The sequence below is a fragment of the Oryctolagus cuniculus genome, chromosome 3 (assembly GCF_051225735.1).
Source record: "Oryctolagus cuniculus isolate XC-2025 breed Fujian yellow rabbit chromosome 3, ASM5122573v1, whole genome shotgun sequence".
Taxonomy (NCBI): Eukaryota; Metazoa; Chordata; class Mammalia; order Lagomorpha; family Leporidae; genus Oryctolagus; species Oryctolagus cuniculus.
In genome coordinates this window covers 152,607,253-152,633,291 of record NC_142869.1, presented here as the reverse complement: position 1 = coordinate 152,633,291, position 26,039 = coordinate 152,607,253, and the positions used below count along the sequence as shown (strand labels likewise).

General features: G+C 45.8%; 1 protein-coding gene across 1 annotated transcript in view; it reads left to right on the top strand.

Annotated features, from left to right (window-relative positions):
- Positions 1-1,328: 1,328 nt before the first annotated feature.
- Positions 1,329-26,039, top strand: part of WNT2 (Wnt family member 2) — a 44,354-nt gene continuing 19,643 nt past the window's right edge. Inside the window, 3 exon segments of the mRNA NM_001171042.1 lie at positions 1,329-1,691; positions 3,783-4,009; positions 9,761-10,038. Of these exon segments, the coding sequence (NP_001164513.1) occupies positions 1,609-1,691; positions 3,783-4,009; positions 9,761-10,038 (588 nt within the window). The 5' untranslated portion in view covers positions 1,329-1,608.

Below are 26,039 nucleotides of genomic sequence, written 5' to 3'. Positions count from 1 at the left end.
GCGCCCCCGCACAGACCGAGCACAACTTCCCCCTGGGTCACGGCCCAGAGATATGCAGCGGCCCTGGCGCGGGGCCCTGCTCTTCCCGAGTCGTGGGTGGCTCGGTGCTTGTTTCCCTCTCCTCCCTTCCGGACCCAAATGGGGATGTATCTGGGTCAGCCTGGGAGGTGCCAGACCTGCCAGGGACCGGCATGGGGGAAGGGGTGGCGATGACAGCATCTTTCAGGTTTTTGGCGTCTCTGAGCTTTGCCTCGTCCAGACCCTCACCGCGCTCAGGGAGGGCTGGCCGAGGGGTGGGCGCGCAGGGCGAGAGCCTGTCCTTGCCATCTGGACGGCCACCCCTCCTGCGGCCTGCGAACAATGCGCCCCCCACCCACCTAAACACTCATGCATGCACACGCACTGCCTATTCCCAAGTGCAAGTTCCCGGGTGGGCGGACGGGCGGGCGACTGGTCCCTCCGCCCCAGGAAAGGAGCAATGGAACAGTTCACGGCCGCTGTGAGTTCCTGGTCTTCCTTCCTTTCCGGTGATAAACCGCGGGGCCGCACGCCAGTTGCTGCCTGAGATGCTCCGCCCGCAGGCCAAGCCCCTCTCGCTGGGCTCTGCCTGGCCCAGGTCTAGGGCTGAGGGTCCCTCGACCCCCATCCCTACCCCCGCCCCACCAGTCACGCAGCTCCAGCACCCAGGCTGCGGAAGGTGCGGCCAGCGCTGGGCGCAGCCTCTGGGTGGACTCCCGCCCTCCCTGTGCGATCTCGGCGCTCTGCAGCGCCAGAGAGGAGCTGGGTGTGTGTGAAAATCTCGTGGTCCCCAGTGCGCTGCTGAGAGTGCTGGGGAGATCCCCGGGGACTCCAGGCTTCTCGGCTCCCTTCTTCTGGAGTTCTGTGGTTAAGCCCAACACAAGAGGAACCTAGGCTACAGGTCTTTATTTCCCGGAGGTGGCCCAGCCCCTCCCTCCCCAACCTTGCAGCTCCAAATTCACAAGTGCTTTGATCCTTCCCAGTGGCAGGGAGAGAAGCGAGGCCATGAGTGGATTCTGGCATCTCGCACCCAGTCCTGTTGCAGTCCCTGCCCTCACGTTCCCATGTCGCCTGCTCCTTGGGGACTGCTGTGTGCCTGCGGGTAGCCTCGCCTATCCGGAATGCGCGCTCCTGGGGCTGAGCTGGCTTTTTGCTCCGGGCTTCCCCAAACGCTGGTGCTCTTTCCTCCCCGCCCCCTCGCCCCCAGACGTCCCTGGCAATCCTTCTGTCCACTCGCGTGCGAGACCCTGTGCCCCCCCACCCCCACCCACTCCAGCGCAGCGCCCCCTCCACAGCTGCTGCCGGTGGGGTGCAGAGCTGATCGGACTGGGGCGTGCGGCGGCCGCGCTCCTGCGCCTGGGGAATTGGGCTGTGGGCGAGGCGGCCCGGCTGGCCTTTATCGCTCCCCGGGCTTGTCTTTTGAAACTTTATCAGTGAGTCTTGCTGCTCGCCCGCAGACGCGAGCAGGGGGGGCGGGGGCGCGGCGCCGGCGGCCGTGACGAGGCGCTCCCGGCGCTGAGCGCTTCTGCTCCGCGCACGCATGGCGCCCGCACACGGAGTCTGACCTGATGCGGACGCAAGGGGGTTAATATGAACGCCCCTCTCGGTGGAATCTGGCTGGGGCTCCCTCTGCTCTTGACCTGGCTCAGCCCCGAGGTCAGCTCTTCATGGTGGTAAGTCCCCAACGCGGACACTTGGGAGAAGGGAGAGGGGAGCGGGGACCGCGCGGGTCCCAGATCCTGCGAGGCGGTGGCGCTGCCCCACAGACACGGATGCCGCCAGCCCGAACCCCACTGCTGCGCGCTGCTGTTGCCCCATCCCGTGCCCCTTAGCTTTCCGCGGAAGACCCTTTCAGCTTTGACAACTCCAAAAAAAAAAAAAAAAATCACATGCCCCCCTGTAATGAGAGCCCTGGTGTTTGGGTTATTTGGATGCAGCTGAGCGACCGCAAAATCAGCCAATTTGTGATCCTGTGGAGAGCCGCGCCAGCCAGTTCTCCAGCTCCACATGGGTGTGTGTGTGTGTGTGTGTGTGTGTACGCGTACGTATGTGTAAATTCACCTTGAAAACTACATCTGCTTCCCCCACCTTTTTCTCTCCCCAAAACGCCTGGAGATAAGCCGGCGGTCCATTCAGGCAGTCAGGAGTTGTGGAACCCACAGACTATTATTTCCCGTCCTCCCACATTCCTAATGCTTCCCTTCAGCGAGGCAGAAGAACGCCCTGCTGCCCCCAGGTAGACACTGTCGCCTTTCTGCCAAGCCACAGCCCTGTCCGAAACCCGCACCCCAAAGAGTAACTCCACCGGCGGCCTTTGTAGGGCGCTGACCTAATGCCTTTATTTATTTATTTTGCATAGTGATGTAACCTTGAACCGTGGCAGGTCTTAGCATCGGGGAAAGTTCCAAAGGCAGCTTCTGTCCCCATGCAGAAACTCTGCCCCATCTCCCGACTTCCTGATCTCAGAGAGAGATGGAGTTAGGTTCCGTGGAAAGTTCCTCACCGGTAGAAGTTTCAGAACAGATACTAGAATTCTGACTCAGAAAGACTGCTTATCGGGCTCTGGTTTTCAGAGTCTGGCAAAAGTAAGCCTCTCAGCCCAGTGAAAGACTGGAGAAGGGAACTTCTTAGGAAGATACTAGAGCCCCTCAAAGGGGTAAGGCAAAGAGTGCTGGTGGGAAAAAGGGTTCAATTCCTCCCTAAGCCGGCTTTGAACAGGAAGGCGTTTAGCCTTGACATTGCTGACACAGGATCAAAGATTGATTTATCAGACTGACCATGTTTCAATAAAATGACCATTTCTGTTTCCATGGGTGTATAAACATTATTTATTGCCCAGGCTTTTTGTCACATTGTCTCTCAGCTGTCACTTAAATATATTTTTTGGAAGTCACAGCTGTAGCGATTTTATGATCATATAAAATAATGAAAATACAAGAAAAAGACATTCTCCTTGTTTGATCCCTTCAAAAGACACCTATGGCAGCTTGGGTTATATAAAAGGTACCTTTCTAAACATTTCACAACTAATAGAGAACATCTGGGTAGGGATGATGATGTAATTTTTTGTTAAAGTTTCTTTTCAAAAAGTACTTTATGGAGCTATAACATTGTTTGATTCTTCCAAACATTTAGTGTCCTTAATAACAATAGAAAGAATTTTTTCCAAAGGTTTTCCATAAAAGCTAAAGAGAACTAGATAATGGAAATATGTAAGGGATTTTTTTTAAGTAAGGAAAGAATGGCATGCCTGTGAGGAGACTGTAGCATCAGATACCAGCAGGTGTTGATTAGACAGATGCAGACAGTTTGTAAGATATTAGGTTAAATAAATGGAGTGAGGGGCTTCCAGAGGTTGGCTTCCTCCAAAGTCAAGTCCAGACACATTGTGTCACTGAGATCAGAGCCTTCCAGGGAAGAAAGTCCTTAGGTGTCCTCCCCAAAACACATTTCCCCTGGAAGGCTGCAATCTCTTTCAATCCCCCAACTGCAGTCCTTGCCTCTACCTCCCTGCCAAGGGCGTCCTTGGGTGGCCCTGGCTTCAAGTGCAAAAGACAAGCACCACTCCACCACAGCGTGGCTTCTGCCAGATCCTGCCCCGTGCCTTCCTTCGCCTGCTTCTCCAGTGAATTAAAACCAGCTTAACATCACCAAAATGATAAAGAATCCATCCTAAGACAGTGCTTTTGCTCCAGTCTCCTGGGAAACGCTGAGCCAGGGCTGTCTGCTCACGTCTCTCTCCTCTCTGCATTGGTCCCTCCCAGGTACATGAGAGCTACAGGTGACTCCTCCAGGGTGATGTGTGACAATGTGCCAGGCCTGGTGAGCCGCCAGCGGCAGCTGTGCCACCGACACCCGGACGTGATGCGTGCCATAGGCCTGGGTGTGGCCGAGTGGACAGCAGAGTGCCAGTATCAGTTCCGACAGCACCGCTGGAACTGCAACACCCTGGACAGGGATCACGGCCTCTTTGGCAGGGTTCTGCTCCGAAGTAAGTCTCTCGCCTCCCCTGGCTCCACACAACCCTCACTGGGGCTGCAACTGCATTATAGTCTATCCATTTGTGCTATTGGGTGGCATCGTCTCTGTCTTGAAGATAAGGATGAGAAAATCATGGGACTTGTCTAAATAGTCTTACTGTAAGCCAGTCATGGAGTAGCATGTAGGGCCCAGGGCTGTTGTCTTCCCTGTCTGCTCTGTGCATTGCTTCAACCCTGCACGTCTCTCCTGTTTCAGATTTTGTTTCTAGGAGACAGGAGGACACAGCCACAGGGATCTTCTGACTTTTTCCTTATCTTTCTGGGGCTTGAACCTTCCAGGAGAATTTAAGCAGAAGAGCAGGGTAGAATGCTCACATCTCTTATCAGCCAAAGATCATCATGATTACAAAAACAGAGTGAATGTTATTGAGAAGTAGAGAAAACTCTTTACTGAGTGCCTTTGACCTCTCATTCAGCTCCTCAGCCTTCAGCCACTCTGTATCGAACATTTTTTACAATGGATTATATATTTGTAAGGGCAGGGCCTATCCTGCATTCCCTGTGCCTTTCCTGCAGCCTTATGTATTACCAGCACCACTCATTACGACCAAAGCCTGGATGAACTTACAGTGAGCACCTATTATTTTCCAGCAACATTTTAAGCAATAAGATTATTATGGAGGACGGAAGTAGGAAACAAGACTATATGAGGGTTTTTTTTTTTTTCCTTCAAAGGAGACTTCAACATTATCCAATTATAAAATAAACATCTGAACATGGGAAGGAGCTATTTAGCTAGTTTGCAATCAGAGAAAATCAATTGAAAATCAGGTTTTAATTCCAAATAATACCCATCTACTAAGCTGGCATTATTAGTATTCTCCAGGAAATAACACAGCCTATTTGCCATAGGGAGACCTGTTTGAAAACACAAGAGTTTATGTGCAAACCCCAGAGACAAGAACATGTACACTTGTTTTTAGCGCCCCCCCCCAGCCCCCATCACCATTCCTAAGAAAATCATCCAGGCTGTGCAACTTGGTAATGCTTAACAGAGGGTGTTTCTATCATGTAATCATCACAGCCCTAGGGTTTTATGAGGCCAAATGCATAACTGAATGTCTCTAAAATCCCCCAAGGGCGTAGTACTCTCACTCTTGGAGTATTCCTAAAGTTAATTTACTGCGATATTCTGCAATTTTATTCTCTAGTTTAAGAACTATACTCTTCTGCATTCTTTTTGGAGTTTCGATATGACATCGCAAATTTTTGAAAGGTTAATAGTAAATTTCAGCTTCATGGAATTTAAGACTTCACCTAGATTAGCTCACCAGTGAATCAATTAAAGTGCTGGACCTTGTCAAAGAGAGCTTGCAAATATCTAGCACAAGTAATCTCTGGATACATTATGTGCAGGCTCTCAGTGTTTATCAGAATCTTTCTTTTTCAAAGTACTCCCAACCATTTTCCAGTGATTTCAGTGTAGATGCATTTCTCATTTGCAAAATGACCACCTCTAGATCCATTAAGATATCTCCCTATTAAAAAAAAAATCTTTAGATCACAAATCAAATGAAGCAGTTTTGACCAGTGACCCTACAGATAGTACTCATATATGTGCCAAAGGGGATTCCTTCATGAAATACTGGATCCTGATCTTGGCAGTGTTTGCTTCTTCAGAGCTGTAGAGCTGCTCGGAAGGAGGAGGTTAGAACTGGTGGAAATGGGACTAGTTTGACTTAGCCCAAGGCCTCAGGTAAATATAAGATCCTAACGAATACTTCCTTCAGATTCCTTTCTGATGAAGCGGAACGCTTTGCCAATGTGCTTAGAACCTACAACACTCATGCTACACAATTTCGATTGTGCACAGAAGGCCCAATTCTTTCTCAAACATTTATGCAAACCCCTGTGACCATCAGTGATGATTTTGTATTGGTTATGGGAAGGCCAGATTTGGTCTACAGCAGCTTTTCCTGGAAATAATCAGGAAATTCCAATGAGGCAGTTTTAAATATTTTCACAATTAATTGCTTGGGTGGAAATTAATATCTTAGAGTTGTAAAGAACTCTCCTTAGGAAACCTAAATGTGCTTATAGACTAATAGGAAAAGCAAAGAGTAACACCATTTAGAGAAAACATCCAAGTTACTAAAAGACTGGATGGTCATGGAGACAATTTGCCTGTGTTGCCTTAGAGAGCCAGAATAAGAAAGAATAAGTCTTAGGGACATTTGTCATTTACTCTTTGAACAGACAGTTGCTAGTCACAAGCAGAGGAAAACCAAAAACATTCTTGCAAGAATATGCCTTCAGAATTCTAGAATAAGCCTTTATGACAGAGTCAAAAGATTATTAGGCTTTACCTTTGTAGATACATATGTTAAAATCAAATCGTTTTAAAGAGAATTCAGTAAACCACATCTTTCAAGAAACTCTAGTTTCTAGTGTTTGGCCTTCCCAGGTAACAAAAACAGAGATTGTGTACTTCATAGTACACTTGCTTTATTTTTCTAAGATCAAAAATGAGAGCAACTTCAATAGCCACACATTAGGAAGTAAAAACATCACCATTTAGATCTGAATGTTGTGATGGCTTTAAAAAGAATCAGTTTTTCTACAAAGAGGCCTAAGATCACAATTTATTTTGTTACAAAGCCAATTCTTGAAATGTGCTACTATTTCACACATAGCATTTTAGTGATTCATCTCAAACACTTAACTGAAAACATCTTAAGGCCATATCTTCGTGATATCAAAACATCTGGAGGTAAAATGAATAGCCAGTCAATGCGCTGTTTTTCATTCAAATAAATAAACATTTAACTATTTAGTAACCTGTTTGAATGATAAATCTTTAGAAAGGTGATGTTTTTGCTTTGAAAATTATTTCTGAAATGGAGCAGATTGTGATTTCTTTTTCTTTCGGCCAATAAGTCAATGCAGTTGTTTGCACCTCACAGCAGGATGAATTCCACACCTAGAGGACTGATCCTCAGTGACACACCGTCATCCACATCTCCCATCCCTTCCCCCTGAAAGACCACCTCACAAAATTGGTGTCTCCTTAAAATGAACACTGTTGCTAAATTTATTAGGCACTTAGGAGTTTTTTTCCCCTGTGTGGCATCTCTGATCATGGGCACTGGACTCCAAATCCAAGACCAGACTTGAGAAAATAAATGGGATAACTATGGGCAAGATGTTTTCCTGAACTATGAAATGCGGATGATAAAAATGTTATTGATCTGGAAGCTATGACCTGATTAAGCCATGCACCATCTCTCACCTTCCTTTACAGCACATGTCAGTTTCACTCAGAGTCCTGTGTCCTTGATAACACAAGCGGGGACCCTCTGAGACAGTTCCCATGCACCACCACAGACCTCTGAGACAGCTCCCATGTACCACCACAGACCTCTGAGACAGCTCCCATGTATCACCACAGACCTCTGGGACAGCTCCCATGTACCACCACAGACCTCTGAGACAGCTCCCTTGTACCATCACAGACCTCTGGGACAGCTCCCATGTACCACCACAGACCTCTGGGACAGCTCCCATGTACCACCACAGACCTCTGAGACAGCTCCCATGTACCACCACAGACCTCTGGGACAGCTCCCATGTACCACCACAGACCTCTGGGACAGCTCCCATGTACCACCACAGACCTCTGGGACAGCTTCCTTGTACCACCACAGACCTCTGGGACAGCTCCCATGTACCATCACAGACCTCTGAGACAGCTCCCATGCACCACCACAGACCTGTGAGACAGCTCCCATGCACCACCACAGACCTCTGGGACAGCTCTCATGTACCACCACAGACCTCTGGGACAACTCCCATGCACCATCACAGATCTCTGAGACAGCTCCCATGTACCACCACAGACCTGTGAGACAGCTCCCATGTACCACCACAGAGCTCTGGGACAGCTCCCATGTACCACCACAGACCTCTGGGACAACTCCCATGCACCATCACAGATCTCTGAGACAGCTCCCATGTACCACCACAGACCTGTGAGACAGCTCCCATGTACCACCACAGAGCTCTGAGACAGCTCCCATGCACCACCACAGACCTCTGGGACAGCTCCCATGTACCACCACAGACCTCTGGGACAGCTCCCATGTACCACCACAGATCTCTGGGACAGCTCCCATGTACCACCACAGACCTCTGAGACAGCTCCCATGTACCACCACAGACCTCTGGGACAGCTCCCATGCACCACCACAGACCTCTGAGACAGCTCCCATGTACCATCACAGACCTCTGAGACAGCTCCCATGTACCACTACAGACCTCTGGGACAGCTCCCATGCACCATCACAGGTCTATCTAGAGACCACTACCTGTTCCCTATGACAAATATTCATCTATTTGATTTTATTTGACTACGGGGCATGATTAACTTTTTTTCTGATGGTTAGAGGTTTCGAGAGAGAGATTTTCTGAAGGCTGAGGTAAGTGCCATTTAATAGGGCGTAGATATGTTTTCCTGATTTTTAATAATGAGACTTGCAGAGCAAATATTGCCAGGGACGTATAATAAATTTTAGCCATGAATGACAAACGGAAACAAGCAGGGCTTCCATTCAGAAAGGTGGTTTGTGCTCCTAGCTGTGTGGCTCAGAAAGTCACACTGCGCTTGACATCCTAACTCACCCAACGGTTCTGTGTTCTGCCTTGCATTGGCACTAGGTTGTCTAGCTTCTATTTTGATTGTGAATATATTTGCTGCAGCAACCATGAATAACAACGCATGCTAATAACAATGAAATACAGCTCCACTTGAGAAACAAGGTGCACAAGGACCCTAAAGAGCCTTATATCTGTCACTATACCGCAACACCGTGTTATGAGTTACTACAGATTATTAAAATAATTTAATGTAGTTATTGCACTGAAATATGTACCTTTCAGCCTGTAAGTGAAAGTAGCCTGTGGTCTAATAAAGAACAATTCTAAGAAAGCACCCCAAAGGGTTCTTGCCCAAGTCTAATTATAGGCGGTAAATTTGCTTCCTTCCAGAAAAACCAAAGAAAAGCTTTTCACTGTCTTTTACCCAATAGCAGTGATTAGTGCAGGTGTTCTAGAAGAAAGTACATTCACCTTAATGGCTAGACATAGTATGTAACTCAAGGATATTGCATATTGCCTTCAACAATCTTTCAATTACTTGTGAAAGTTGATGCCAAGCCAAAGCTCTCAGTGTTAACGCCAGGAGCTGGTTACTGCCGGAATTCTCGTCCTACCTCAGCCCCTAGGTTTCTCTGAATTCAGTCTTTCAATGTCAATAATTTAAATGCCTATGAATGTCTTCAGTAATGCCTGGTAGTTCAGAAGTTTGGTTTTTTTTTTTTTTTCCAACAGAAGCTGTGAATACTCAAAAATATCATGGAATGATTGAATTGTAGAATTCAGACTGTATTTTAAGATGAAAAAACTAAGGCTTAGCTAGCGATGCCATGTGCATGAGCTGGTTTGAAGACACAAGGCCATTTTGGGTTTTTATACTTGTCATTTGCTTTGAGGAGACTTGTTCTACAGATATCTATTACGTGGCAATCATTCATATTAAAGAGTGAGCCTTAGCTCTAGAAATGAAATAAATCTTCCCGTATCCCATCAGCCTTTTGTCTAGTGGCAATGGATGCCCCTAGCAGATCAAATATCATACAGTCACCGTGTGAAAGTTCTTCAGAGCTAGTGCTGCCAGACCACTTTTAAGAAAAGCATTTTTGTTTCAGGTAGTCGGGAATCTGCCTTTGTATACGCCATCTCCTCAGCTGGAGTTGTATTTGCCATCACCAGGGCCTGTAGCCAAGGAGAATTAAAATCCTGTTCCTGTGATCCAAAGAAGAAAGGAACTGCCAAGGACAGCAAGGGCACCTTCGACTGGGGTGGCTGCAGTGATAACATTGACTATGGGATCAAGTTTGCCCGAGCCTTTGTGGATGCCAAGGAAAGGAAAGGAAAGGATGCCAGAGCGCTGATGAATCTTCACAACAACAGAGCGGGCAGGAAGGTATGGAAATGCAATGGTGCTCATTTTGTACACAGCATGGTCCTATCAATCACTTGAGCAGAGCTTATCTAAAACTTTTCCTAGCGCTGATAAAATGCTGTAGAGTCACAACTTTCCACTGTCCCCCAGCACTGAGCTGTTTGTTCTAAAGAATACCACCGACTGGGTTAAAAGATCCCCACCCACACTCCACTTTCCTTCCCACAGCTGAGCTGAAGGAGTCCACCCATTGCTTTTGGCATTGTGTTGAGTCAAGTGTTTTATGGTCCCTCTGGATCCTGTATCATCTGGGCAGATAGGGTCTGGATTAGGATGTTACTTCCTCCCATATAGCAGTGGTACATTGAATGGTTGTGTCTAAGAGATAGCAATATCCACAGCATCTTCTCCCAGACTGTTCATGAAATTCACCAGGCACGGTTCATTGGCTTCTTCTGTATTCGGGAATGCTCTTTTAGAGCCAGACCCAGCTCTAACTCATAAAAGCTCTACCTTGTTTTTTGTGTTTTTTGCTGGAAGAGTAAGCAGACCAGGAAAGACTTGGCCCCCCAAGGGGTGCTCTGGTGCCTTATCTGCTAGTCTTCCTGGGCTGTGGGCCTGTGACACAGTAGTTACTCTCTACCCACTGTTTGCCAGATGGAAAACCAGAAACCCTCAAGGTCACGTGGTGAGTTGATAGAGAGTAAGGGCTAGAATTCAAGTTTCAGCTCCCAGCTCAGGGGTGAGCGGAGTCAGGATTAAACCATCTCAATACCAGTGCTTGGATCTATTGATGACACATCCCTTTCTTTAAGGTAGCATAACCAGAATGCTGCCCACTAGGTACACCTCTATATAGAAAGAATAAATTGGCTGGCCTCAGAAAATATTTGGTCAGAATTATTCTGGAATAAGCTAATTACAAATGGGAAGAGATAACCATAATTTGTCTTTTATCAATACAACATAGAAATGTACTGGATATTATAGAAAGGAAGATCAGTATAAAATTGAAAGGTCTCCAAGGGGGGCTTTAATAGGGAAAAGAATAGAAAAGAATGCAGATCTGTTTGGATGAAAACCTTTTTACTAGGCTCCTGGAGAGAGCAAATCTCATTTAAAGGAAGTCAGAAGGAAAGAACTCTTGCTTAGCACATAGACTAAGATGAGTGTGACCTGAACTGTTTACAAATAGTACCTTTCTTGAACTTGAAAAGTCAACATTCCTTATTTTCATGAATCTATGAAGTTAGGTTGACTACTGCCAAGGATATAGACTGTGGTTGTGCAATCCTACAGCTATGGGAAATTACTGTTTGTGCAATGATTTGGATAAAAGAAATTTACATTGACCTCTGTTTTGACACTGATAGCACGTGTAAAAGTTATGAACTGTGGTGTCTACAATAGGAGTGTGGTGCTTAATTATTCAGACAGGGAACACAGTTAGATTTCTCTGATCATTTGGGAGGATAAAGGCATGTGGTCATACACTGTATCCAAAGAATGTTGACTTACCAAAATAAATGTGAATTTTGCTTAATAAGTTATTAGATACTGAATGTTTCAACTCTTCAAGACAACAGATCTTAGCCATTATATTTTAGGCCCTGAATAACATGGCTTTTACTGTACATTACATGATTCTTCCCTGTGTAGAGGTGAACAGCTGTCAGGCCTCAGATACTCTCCTGCCTACTCTGCAAAACTTAGGAGGCTACTTTTGATTGGAATAAAAGTGCACACACTGACTTTTTAAAATGTGGCTTTAATTAATGGTGGGTGGGCAGGCTTTCTCAAGGAGATGCATGATGTCAGTGAATATGAACTTTAATGAGAGTAAATGTATTGAGATAAACATACGTCTCTAATTCTCTGCTTGCGGTCATCAGACCCCCCATTGCTCCTCCCCCTACTACCACCATCAGTAGGTCTGTGGAATCAAGATGTGAACAGGCTGGGTTGGCGTTTGAAGGTCGGCCTCCTGAGCTAAGCCTCCAACTGGCCTGACATGAGAACACCCAGCCTCCCATACTGAGAGCTTTTTTCTTCTTTGTTCTCTTTACGTGTTTCTCAAGTTGTCCAGTGTGAATGCTTTCCACGTTTTAAACTGGGAAGAAGGGTGGTAGAGGGGAGGGAAGACCGATACATTTGATTTAAAAGAAAAGCCATCTATTCTAAGGTTGTTCTGTTTAGCCAGTGCTAAAAGTCAGATGTCAACACTGCCATTCACAGTAGTCCCTCATTTCCCCCAATACCTGAACAGTTTAACTCATTTTTTTTAATAGCAGCTGGTTAGAGCACCCTCAAGTGTCTCTGTACTGTAATATCATTTCAGTCCCCCTTTGCTGTAATATCATGCATTTTAATCACAGTTTCAGGATTTATAACAACTTTTCCCTTCATGTTTACTTGGTAGAGTCTACTTTTCTACTTCCAACAGGACTATGAATAAGTCCTAGAAAGATAATCTACCCTGTTCTAAACAAGCATTCTATCAAGAAAGAAATTCCATAGCTTCCCTCAGCCTCACTTCTTAGGTCTAAAGAAACCATGCTACGAAAACTTCCAAATTATACTTGAAGATGGGTTTAAATTACACACAGGAGATACCACTGTTTGTCAATATTCTGTTTCCTTTCAATTCCTGGCAAATGGCTTTTGGAATTAGTTCATTCTTTCCTCTAAAGTGAAACAATCACAACTTCTTTAAACGTTTCAAGGAGTACCTATATCAAATAATCCTTGTATCCAATCAAATAATGCCCTTCAGTCACTCTGGAATTTTCCACAAGAGTAAGTGTTTCCATGAGAACAATAGGAATTCCATAGAAATACTTTCCCCAAATGGTGTCTCTGACCATAGTAAGGACAGAAAGAACATGGGATTCCAGATCAGAGCCACCTTAGTTTTCATCGTGAAGTACCTCCGGCTTTGTTCACTGAATTTCATTGTTTTCCTGTGTGGCACTATGGGAAAAACCAGTGTAAGGCAAAGAGCATAGCACTAGGTATGTAGCAGGGACTCAAAAATCGTCTTTTTCCCTTTGGTGAAGTGAAGGTTATTTTTAACACAGGTAATAGAACTTGGCATGAACCAATTTGAATGTTACTCAAGATTCAGTCTCATTGCTCCACAGTGCATGGACTACTGTACAATTTAACACACAAATAAATTACAGGCACGTAGTGCTTTCTAACTTACAAATTACTGTCCAGTGTTTTATAACTTGATCTTCCTAAAACCTCTATAGGAATCAAAAATGGTATTACTACTTCAATTTTTCTTTTTCTTTAAGGATTTATTTATTCATATGAAAGGCAGATTTAGAGAGAAGGAGAGACAGAGAGAGAGATGAGAAGAGAGAGGTTTCTATCTGCTGGCTCACTCCCCAGATGGCTACAACAGCCAGGGCTGGATCACATCAAAGCCAGGAGCCAAGAGCCAGGAGCTTCCTCTCTGTCTACCACGTGGGTGCAGGGACTCAAGCATTTGGACCATCTTCTGCTGCTTTCCCAGGAACATTAGCAGGGAGCCGGCTCAGAAGTGAAGCAGCCGGGCTCAAACTGGATGCCAGCGCTACAGCTGGCAGCCTTACAACCACTATGCCACAATGCTGGACCCCTTTATCTGTCTTTAAAAAAAATAATTTTTAAAAGAGAGGAAAGGGACTGGCACTGTGGCGTAGCGGGTAAAGCTGCTGCCCACAGTACCAGCATCCCATATGGCCGCCGGGACTTGAACCCAGATGTGGTTGTTCACATGCACTTGCTATATTGTCTCTGTTAAGAATTTCTAGGGAAACAGGCTTTCTATCTTTAAAAAAGAAAAAAAAATACCTTAGGAAGGTAGTTTTACTGACAACTTTTTCCCCTTGTATATCTTCACAAGTTATCTAAAATGTGTGTGTATTAGTTATTGACAACAGGGGAAATGCTGTGTTAAAATGCTGAAAAGGTGGGGCCCCACTGTGGTGAACTGGCTAAAGCTGCAGTCTGCATTGCTGGCATCCCATATGGGCACAGGTTCAAGACCTGGCTGTTCCTCTTCCAATCCAGCTCTCTGTTATTGCCTGGGAAAGCAGTAGAAGATGGCCCAAGTCCTTGGGCCCCTGCATCCACATGGGAAACCTGTAGGAAGCTCCTGGCTTCTGATTGGCGCAGCTCCAGCCATTGTGGCCATCTGGGGAGTGAGCCATCGGATGAAGGGCCTATCTCTCCTCCCCCCTCCCCACCTCTCCCTCTCTCTCTCCTTCTCCCTCTGCCTCTGCCTCTATGTAGCTCTGCCTTTCAAATAAATAGATAAATCTTTTTAAAAATAAATAAATGCTGGCCGGCACCGCGGCTCACTTGGCTAATCCTCCGCCTGTGGCACCAGCACCCCAGGTTCTAGTCCTGGTTGGGGCGCCGGATTCTGTCCCGGTTGCTCCTCTTCCAGGCCAGCTCTCTGCTGTGGCCCAGGAGGGCAGTGGAGGATGGCCCAGGTCCTTGGGCCCTGCACCTGCATGGGAGACCAGGAGGAAGCTCCTAGCTCCTGGCTTCGAATCGGCGCAGTGCGCCAGCCATAGCGGCCATTGTGGGGTAAACCAACGGAAGGAAGATCTTCCTTTCTCTCTCTCTCACTGTCTAACTCTGCCTGTCAAAAAAATAAATAAAATAAAATAAATAAATGTTGAAAAGGTAACTCTGGATCCTTCTGAGCACAATGCAACAGCCTTGGTTAGGGGTTCACAGAATTTCAATCCTGTCACTGTGAGTGTGAGAACACCGTTCTGATCTGAGTGGATTAAATTTGGCTCAGCAGGTAATCCATTAAGGAATCACTTTGGTAAATGCAGTGTTGTGGGTATAAAGTCAGATGTGGGAAAGAATAAGACCCAGCGGCCCCTGACCACAGGAAACTAGATTTCCAGCAGGGAGCCCAGTACCATGGCCGCACAAAGCAAACACGGATGCTAAGGAGTGTCGGAGAAACACGAGCCAGAGGCCCCTCAGCTGAGGAGATAAAGGCTGGGTCATAACTTTTACTGGTGTTTGGGCCAGAGATAAAGACTTCCCATGGATGAGATGGGAAAAATTGCTTTTCAGAGAAAGATACTGGAGCTGAGAGAACATCATAAAGTTGAGGAATGAGGAGGGCTCTGGGGCGCAGCTCAGGACTGAGAGTTCCAGGAGCCAGGATGCGGGTTTGAGTCTTGCTTGGACCTGCAGGGCCCGGATGTCACTATAAACATAGAGGAAGGCCTGGAACTGGGAAGTCCCACTGTTATGCATTTGTTGATTTCTCCAGTGTGCTGGGTATCAAAGTTCAATCCTATAAATGTTTGAGCTGATAACTTTAAAAATAGATTATGAAAATTATGAGAAATTTCTATCTCCAAGAATTTTATTTTTAACTTTAAATATGCATGGAAGAATTGATTTTGTAAGCTTCCTGATGTGTATTAATAATAAAAACTAGGGGAAGGCGTTGTGGCACAGTGGGTTAGGCCAACACTTGGGGTCTCCAGACTCCATATTGGAGCACTGGTTTGAGTTCTGGCTACTCTGCTTCCAACCCAGCTTCCTCCTAATGCACCTGGGAAAGCAGCAAATGATGACCCAAGTATCTGGGTCCCTGACACCCACATGGGAGATCAGGATAGAGTTTGGGCTCCTGGCTATGGCCTGACCTAGCCCTAGCTCTTACAGGCATCTGGAGAATAAACCAGCAAATTAAAGATATCTCTCTTTCTATCTTTCCCTTCCTCCCCCTCCCTCCCTCCCTCTGACACTCTGCCTCTCAAATAAAAAAATAAATCTTGAAAAATATAATACTTAGATTTGACAACTCTTAATGTTTTTATTTGAAATATATATATATACACATATATGTAAATATTTCATTTGAGAGACAGAGAATCTGCTGGTTCTCTCCTCAAATGCCTGCAGTAACCAGGGCTGGGCCAGACTGAAGGTGGGAGCTGAGAACTTAGTCCAGGTCTCCCACATGGGTGGCAGGAGCCCAACTCTTGAATCATCACCTGCTACTTTCCAAGGTGCTTATTTTCAGGAAGCTGGAATTGGGAGTGAGCCAGGACTCAAACCCAGGTGTTCTAGTGTGGGCATCTCAACTGGCAGCTTAACCACTATGCCAAATGCCCACCCTGATATTTATATTTTGAACATTATGGTTAATACTATTATCGGTTTACTCCTTAGGAGCTCTTAGATAAGTTTGTCATCTTGACTGAGGCAGTGGGCAGGGTAGGGCTGTGCAATCAGGAGAGCAGCTCTAATACTTGAATGTACCTTGGACAAGCTGCTGTGAAAAATAGAATGCACACACACACCCCAGACTTCCAGCAATTCCAAATGGTAGTTCTGTTACTGTCCGCATTTTGTATATGAGGAGACTGGGGCCAAATAGGATTGTGAGAATTAGCAAATCAATGAAATACATTTGCTCACTGAAGTTATCTGGAATTAGAATGTAAGGAGGCCTCTTGATCTTTGCATAAGAGAAGCTCAGGACAGGAGGGGATCCAGGGTTTCTAGCTCCATGCTCTGCTCATCAGAGCAGACCACCCAAGGTCGGTTCTACCAGCACTGGGGACAGCCACTGGGACAAAGTAGATACATCTAATTCCCAACTACAGGAAATGCCTCCTAAGTAAACAGAAAATACACACTGTACAAGATATAAGCATAGCCTAACAAGCAAATAAATCTAAGCTCTAATAAAGACTTCAAAGAATAGATCCTTTGATGCAACTTAAAATAAATAATAAATAAATAAAGGCTCTGCTCTGGGAACTGGGGTGTGATGAAACAGAAATCACACTCTTAAAAAGTAGGAAGTAGCAGTAGGAATGATGACGACGAAATGGAACCAAGTAGCAGAGCCGCACTGCCTTAACCTCCCTTCTTCCTAACCCTGCTTCCATAATCTTGACCATCTTTGTGGCCCACAAGTTTTGTTTAGTAGATACTTGTTTATCTTATTGGCATCCCTAGTTTATAAAATTAAATGCACTTAAAAAAATTAGATCACTCTGTCAGCCTCACCTCTGTCTTGTTGGACCCCAAAAATAATATGTGCTTAATACTGTAGCAAGTCTTTCCATATCACACGAATAAAAAAACTAGTTAGAGTGAAAGTCTCCAAAGAAGGAATAACTCTTAACAAAATTGTTACAGTTCCATGTAAAGTTTTATTATTAATGGGAAATGGTTTTTAGACTTGCCTCATTAGTCAGTAAGAATTATTATATATGAGGTTAGTCAACTGTAATGTTCCTGAATTCTACAAAAATAAATTCCACACCTTATATTTTCTAGCTAAGCCCACCCACAGTCACTGCTTTTTAAAAGAATGACAGTGCTCAAGAAATCATAATGTCCTATTGAAGTTAATAAATATTTGCATGAGCAAATCAGCTGCCTGGTTTGCTAATAAGTATTCCTTGTTTTCCCAGTCCAGGGCATGTATATTTGAAGGGTGTAAGTTGGTTCAATTTTCAGTAACTCCTAGCTTAGAGATGTGGACCTGTCAAAAGGGTTTAATTGTTAATAAATGTACTTGGCTTTAAGCCAGCACCTGAAAATTAAATAATATGTTTTTAATGTGTGTTTCCCCCAGGAAAACTGATATAGAACCAGAAATATGTCAACTGCTTTATGGAATACACCCAAAGTGAGGTACTAAACACGTCTCTAAATGCTCAAGTTTAAGTAATTTACTTAAAACACAGCATAGAAAGGGCTAAAGCAGACATTTAATAGGATTTCTGAGGCGAGATCAGTTGTGAAGGCAGCCCATATTCACACAGCATAAAGTGGATTGCCTTTCTTCTTATAGGGTAACCATCAGTATGACACAGTATGGGGTTTGGAAACTTAGCTAAATACAGTACCTGTAAAAAAAAATTATCATTTTCTACAAAGAAGTCTTATGAGGACTCCCTAACTGTTGCTTGGGCTCAGTTTTCAGAAAAGTTGATTTAAGAAACCACAATTTCATGCTCCTTGGGAGAAGTTTATCCTTATAACTGGCAAAACAATTCTTGTAGTCTATAATGAGATATGCAAACGCTAAGTGTATAAACTTATAGAACTCACCAAAGCCAAAGAACATGAGCCCAGGTGATTGGCAAACCCTGCTAAGAGAAACACCAGCCAGAGATTTCATGTGTAGACCCTGAGGTCAGGCAGGCTTGGGGTCTATCCTGTCAGCGTGGGTTATCTCACTTGCTGCTGGTGAGATCCAGAGTAAGTTCCTCTACTAATATCCTCACCTGAAAATGGGGATAATACTAGTACATACCTTATATGTTTATTTTGGTTAAGTAAAAGTGCATATAAAGAGCCTTGTATGATCTGACATATGGTAAGAACCTGGTCAATGTTCTATCTCATTATTATACTTGGAGAGTCATTTAGAGTGGAGAAATACAAAATGAAATCATTCCCACCTGCATGATGCACATATTTCCTTCTTCTATAGTTCCTTATTTTAACATTCAGACTTCTGTCTCTCTGGTGTAGACTGCTAATGTCTAGAAGTTTCTTTTATCTTTAAAGAACATTTAAAAAAAAAAAAAAACAAGTTTCTTAAATGATCAAAGTAGAAAACAGCCTGTGCAGATGGAAGGCTTAACATACTCTGCACCAAGAATGGAAGAAGAGCTACTTTAAAAAAAATCAGACAAGGTGTTAGCACTGAAGCAATCAAGGGGCTATTGAAGAACTGCTTTTTAATTTTCAAGATTTATTTTTATGTACTTGAATGCCAGAGTTAGAGTCAGAGAGAGAAATATCTTCCATCTGCTGACTCATTACACAAATGGCTGCAACAGCCATGGGTGGGCCAAGCAGAAGCGAGGAACCTGGAACTCCATCCAAGTCACCCACATGGGTGGCAGGGGTTCAAGCACTTGGGCCATCTTCTGTTACCTTCCCAGGTGCCTTAGCAGAGAGCTGGATCAGATATAGAGCATTTGGGACTCAAACCAGGGCTCATATGAGATGCCAGCATAGCAGGCAGTGGCATAACTCACTGCACCACAACACCAGACCCTATTGAATTTTAATGAGGAAAAGATATATTGAACCAAAAGTGGTTTCTATGAGTCTAAATACTAAAAGAATACTACTGTCCTTAGGGAACATCAGATTTATTTGCCTTTTTCAAGTAGCCTGATCAAATGAGCACATACGTACTGACAGGGTGCAACAGAGGAAAAATTAGATGGGGTGAAGGCACATGTTGAGAGTAGACAAGCTGAGCAAGAGGGGTGCTGACCACGGTGGCTGTGAGAATTGAGCAGAGGAGCCAAAGGGAAGGCTGGAAATGGAATCTTGACAGCAAACTTGCATTAAGAATCAAAGAAGAAAGAAGTGGAACTAGGGACATCTAGGAAAAGCTCAAGAAATAAAACAGAGGCCGGCGCCGCGGCTCACTAGGCTAATCCTCGGCCTTGTGGCGCCGGCACACTGGGTTCTAGTCCCGGTTGGGGCGCCAGATTCTGTCCCGGTTGCCCCTCTTCCAGGCCAGCTCTCTGCTGTGGCCAGGGAGTGCAGTGGAGGATGACCCAAGTACTTGGGCCCTGCACGCCATGGGAGACCAGGATAAGCACCTGGCTCCTGCCATCAGATCAGCGCAGTGCACCTGCTGCAGCGCACTGGCCGCGGTGGCTACTGGAGGGTGAACCAACGGCAAAGGAAGACCTTTCTCTCTGTCTCTCTCTCCCTCACTGTCCACTCTCCCTGTCAAAAAAAGAAAGAAAGAAAGAAAGAAAGAAAGAAAGAAAGAAAGAAAACAGAATCTAGGACCTAACAGTGTCATGGTATGGCCCGTGGGCATAGTTCTGAACGAAGCTTTCAGCAAAAAAAAAAAAAAAAAAACGCTGACAGAGACAAGTAGTCATGGTAATGGATTCTTCTTCCTGTTCTTCCTCTCTGTTGTCAAACAGTACTGGCCCACAGGAACAAAAACAACAAATTGGACAGTGCAAAAATGTGCAGCATAAGATGGGAAGATTTTCTTCCTCACAATCCTTGTCTACTCCCAGAACTTTTCAAAGGGCAATCTGACTCAAGGTTGCGGACAGGACATACAGGGGTGCTTCTAAAAGTTTGTGAGCAGTGGAATTAGAATGTAAGTTTATTTGGGTGCAAAAAAAAAAAAAATACTTAGAATCCATGCATACAAAGGATTCTTTAAAAACTCATGAAGTGAAATTAGGAAAAAACTATGCACGAGTTGCAAAGGTTTATTTGGTTGATTTTATTATCATTTTCTTTTTCACCAAAAACAAGTTACCTGTGAAATCCATTTTCCACAATTTTTTTGAAGTACCCCGAATGTTCTTCCTGCCAACTCACACCGACACGACAGTGATGGAATTAAAAGTGGTTTCTGTCGACAATAAGGAGAATTAGTCAATGAAATGAAAGCATTCAATGAGTTTCTGGAACATGGAAAGCAAATGAAGAAAGTGTAACTGATAAAGAAGGCTAGAGAAGCTAAAATCTAGAAAAGTAAAAACAGGGAAGGGGAAGAAGGCAGATCAGATGGGGTAACAACCAGGGTGGGAGCCCAGATTCTCTGAGAAAATTTCCCAGTGTAGGAAGGCACTGGAGAGAAGCATAGGCCTGAAGGTTGGGGTTAACTGACAAATCCAAGGGATACGGAGTCCCAGGTCCTTCCCCTGCACCCTTGAGTTTAACTCCTGGGAGTCTGGCATTGAACTTCCCAGGCTTTCCCGTCTCCTAGCAGGTGTGCAGTCCTCCCACCAGGAAGCAGCTCTCTCCCTCCGCAAGCCCCACCTACACAAGCAGAGTTTCCAGTCGCCTTCCATTTCATTCTTAAATATGAAGAGACTGCCAGCTCACTAGGCTAATCCTCCGCCTTGCGGCGCCAGCACAGCGGGTTCTAGTCCCGGTCAGAGCGCCAGATTCTGTCCCGGTTGCCCCTCTTCCAGGCCAGCTCTCTGCTGTGGCCAGGGAGTGCAGTGGAGGATGGCCCAAGTACTTGGGCCCTGCACCCCATGGGAGACCAGGAGAAGTACCTGGCTCCTGCCATCAGATCAGCGCAGTGCGCCTGCCGCAGCGCACTGGCCATGGCGGCCATTGGAGGGTGAACCAACGGCAAAGGAAGACCTTTCTGTCTGTCTGTCTCTCTCTCACTGTCCACTCTGCCTGTCAAAAAAAAAAAAAAAATTAGAGACTGTCCAAGGGCTGTCATCTCTTAGATTAAATTCAGCAGCATGAAAGAAAAAACAACACCAAAAATTGCAAGAAAATGACTCCAGAAGAACAAGCAGTAATTGTAGGGACGAGAAGAGAATTTTAAAAGAGCCTAATTAGTCTCCTCCCAAAGATACAAGACGATATTAACATTCATAAATAAGAATGGAGGCTTTGGAAAAGTGACAACCAGAGCACAAGAATGAGCTCGGAGGAGAAATCTCCCACAAGTAAGACAAAAAGCCCACAAGACAAATGGAGCTTAAGGGGGCCCAGAACAGCCCTCCCCTTTTCCACTTGAGTTTGAAACCCAGGAAAAAAATGGACAGATGGATGCAGTAAAGAATGGCATTTTCTCTACTGGAAAAAACAAGGCACTGCACTGGTGGGTACAGTGTCAAGCACCCAGCTTTCTGACACCCACTCCTGAGCTGGGCAGACGCACTCACACTGGCCCAAGCTGGGCACTGCAGCCCCTGCAAGGGAGGCCTGAGGCTGGATGGCAGGTGCAGATCATGCGCCATCTTTTCCCCAGTCTGGCAGAGTCCTAGAGAGAAGGAAGCCGGCCCATAAGTCCTGCTTCTTTCCCTGAATTCACCAGTCTCCTGCTCAGGGGAGAAGTGAGAGAGGGTGGAGAGAGCCAGCGGGGTTATTCTGATGGAATTTATCCCTCAAGAAGCCAAGGAGTGAGCATTGAAAAAATATGATAGAAAATGTAAGAGTCATACAGGATTGATTTGGAATGTTCAGCCACTGATTAATTAGAATGCCATAGAGATAGATTTCTAAAAGTGGGGAGGAGAAAACTATTAAAGAGAATGCAAAGAGCATGAGTGTTCAGATTAAAAGGACAGGATTAATGGGGGGAAGTATCACTGTGGTATTTCAGAACATTAAGAATAGGGAAAATTCTAGAAGCTTTTGCAGGAAACAAAATACAAAGTGAAATGAAAACAACCCCCCAAAATCTGTTTTCCAATGAATCGGTCAGAGATCACACTTCCCACCTGCACCACTGGAGGCCAAGAGCCTGTGGGGCTAGCCCTCCAATGTTTCGAGGGAAAATTCTTTCCAATCAGAATTCTATACCCAGCCAAGCTATTAATCAAGTGTGAAGGCTGGATGACGACATCTTAGACACGTAAGAATTCAGAGAATGTATCCTCGGTGCACCTTGGACGAGTTGCTCAAGAATGTGTTGCAGCAAAAAGCAGCAACAGGCCGAACAAGGGAAGCGGGGCTTGGAGCAGAGCAGCCGGTCAAGGAGGGCATAATGGTGGGGTTCAGCTGTGGAGCCAGGCCAGGTGGGAACAAGAGGATGCAGGTCCACAGGCTCCCCGGAAGTGAGAGGGAGGTGATGCGGCAGGTGGAATAATTGTGAGCAGGGTGTACTCAGTGGGACTGGTAGTAAACAAGAAAACCCCAAACATCCTTCATTACGTAGACTGTGTAATGGACCAGAAATAACTACATGCAGTCCTGGCACAGCATTAGGTCATGCAGTTAACAACACAGTCAGCCCTTGGCGTTCACAGGGGGGCTGGGTCCAGGGCCCCCTGCAGAGACCGAAACACAGAGGATGCTCTAGGTCCTTATATAGAAGGGTGCAGTATTTGTATACAACCTACCCACATCCTTCCACACACCTTAAATTATCTCTGGATTACTTGTAATACCCACTGCCATGCAGATGCTTTGTAAATAGCAGTTTTACTCTATTCTTTAGGGAGGAATGGCAATAAAAAAGAAGTCTGTTCATGTTCAGTAGGGCTAACTACACACAAGTAGGAAAGCACAGGGACAGGCAGGAGACAGGATCTGTGAAGTGCAAGCTACAGCAGGGAGCACCCAGGCATCACACCATTCCGGGGAGTCAGCACAGTGCTCAGGGAGCAGCAAATTCAAGTTTTGCTTTTGGAAACTTTCTGGAATTGCATTTAAACACTTGCAAGCAGCTCCATGCATTTGGGCCCTGCAGATACCGAGGCCTGACCAGATGGCGGATGCTTCTTGTTTTCATTTTTTTAAGAGTCAGCTTCTAGATGAATTGTGGGAGACGTCACAGCAGCTACAGATTAGAGGTCCTCACTCGGGCCTCTCCTGGTATAGCCCAAATAAAATGCCTCCACCCCCTCCATCAGCAGCTGTGGAGGAGGAACCACCACTCCCCACCCAGCGCCACTGAGACCACAGGGAAGCTGCCCACTGCTTTGCAGCTACTCACGACCCATCACCCAAACCCAACCACAACCCATGACCCATGACCTACCAACCCAAACACAACCTGTGACTTGTGACCCACACTAAAACACGACCCACCCACCACCCGCCACCCCACCCACACACCCAACCCACCACTCATCAGCTGCCACCCACCCTTCATTGCCCATAAAGCAGCTCCAGCAGAGAACACTGCTTGTGGCAAACATTTTCTGGAGGTTCAGACCTCTAACACGGGGTAGGAAACAACCAAGATTCCGTTTTCTTCATTCCTAGCAATGTCATGTCAGCGCAGTTGGCGGGATTTCTCACACTCCAGCCCTCCACGTGTCCCAGGACGCCTGCCCCTGGCAGGGCTCTCCTACCTTGTCCCGGGGGCTCCTGGGTTCTGAGGTCCTTCTCTCCCCGGCTCCTGCTGGAATCACCCTGGAGAACAGAAAGTGCCGTCAAGGCCTGGGCCCCACGCCCACTCCAGGGTTTGATTGACGTGGGCTGGAACGACCCCCAGGTGATTTTAATGGGTAGTCAGGAATGAGAACCATTGCTCCCCTCTCTCTAGTTGCCAAGGAGCAGTCTCAGATTCCCATTGTTTTCGTATGTGGAGCAGTTTGTACCTGTTTGTTTTCCCCTCACTTCCTAGACCAAAGGTACCCTAGGCTGCAGCCAGATTGTAAAACAAAGTTTCTTGCCTTCCTCCTCTGTGTGCTGGCACCTGCAGGCCTTTAAAAGGGGGGCGTGCCACATGCAGGGCCCTGCGCTTCGCTTGCATCTCTTGACTTCCTTTCACGCCTGTAAAACTGACCGTCCTCATTCTTCAGAGCCCCCTAATATTCCATTATTGGGTATAGACCACAATTTGCCTCATCATGTTCCTGTTGATCTCATCTGGGCTTTTGCTCATATTTTGCTATTGTTGATTGCACAGCAATGAACCTCCTTGTGGATGAGTGTCCTTCAAAACTTGAGCAGAGGGAAATAACCAGGCCAAAGGATACGAACATTTAAAATGTTGACAGGAGAGAGAGAATCTTCCATCTACTAGTTCACTCCCCAAATAAATGCCCACAACAGCCAGAGTTGAGTTGAATCAGGTCAAATCCAGGAGTCCAGAACTCTATGCCAGTTTCCAAAGGGAGTGGCAAGGACCCAGGTACTCGAGCCATCACCTGCCGCTGCCCAAGGTGCACACTAGTAGGAAGCTGGATGGGAAGCGGAGCTGCACTCAAACCCAGGCACTCAGATACAGGATGTGGGCATCCCAAGCAGCATCTTAACTGCTGTCTCAAATGCATTGCAGTATCACATTATTTCAGTCTGCACTTCTCTGATTATGATGAAGTTGGACATTTTTTGTGTGCCTTTTTATTAGTGCTTTGTATTTCTTCTGTGAATTCATTGTGTAATAAATTTGTGATGACTATTAGTTTGGAAAACAGTGTAATCCCTGCTGTTTGTCTTTCTGCTCTTCCCCTCCTCCCATTGTAACCAGGCTGTTAGATTATCCAGTCAATTCTTGATTATTCATGAGAATGGAGAGAAGTAGAGTATGCATAATTCAAACTTTCAGAAAATCACCATGCAAATTAAGATGTTAAGTATGCTTTTACAAAGAGCACAGAACTGGAGTTACATCCAGTGCTGCCGCGGTCCAGCTGAGTGACTCCTGGGAGCTTCCTCCTCCCCTCCCTGGGCCCAGGTTTTCAGCATGTTAGAATGGAGACAACAGCTTGCTTCCCCTCACTGTGACAATTGTATAAGACAACAGGTAAACAAACCACCGAGTGTGCATCCTGCACCCGTGAAAGGCTTTATAAATGGTTGTTACCGTTAGAGTGTTCTCATAGCATCTGAATATTGGGCTTGCTCTAAGCTAGGATGCCCAGTTGGCAGCATCTCAGTCCCAAATCATACCTATACTACGCTTCCAAAAGGGGCCACCTTCCCCTTGATCTCTGAGTAGGGTTTTTTCTGCTTCAGGGTGAAGTTCAAGTCTGCACATCCAACCAACAGAACAGGTGGAGGTCATCCCTGTGTGTAACTGAGCACGAGCCAGTCGTGTGTTAACAACCCGGGCAGGGGACATGAGCCAAGCCAGGGGCAGGGAGGATAGTTCCCTCTCTCCCAAGGTTAACGGTCAGATAAGGCCTGTAACGGATCTATAGTCAAGACCCGACTGTGATAACCGGTTGCAATGGTTCAGTTACAGTTTCAGAGCACTCGGTAATAAGGGAGGGCGGGTCCAAAGTGTGCTCCATCAGCAGCAGCACCACTGTACCCTCCAGAGCCTGGGTTCCTGCATCGCCCAACACTTCATCTGCAGCTGAATTTTGATTCTGCACCAAACTGCCCTCCTGGCCTGCAGTCACTACTGCAAAACATAGCACCTCAGACAGAGAAAAGATATTTGTCCTTTTGTGTCTCTCATGTATCCCCCAATTTAATTTTTTTAAAGATTTACTTATTTGAAAGACAGAGTTAGAGAGAAGTAGAGACAGAGAGAGAGAGAGAGAGAGGTCTTCTATCTTCTGGTTCACTTCTCTAATGGCTGCAACTGCTGGAGCTGTGCTGATCCG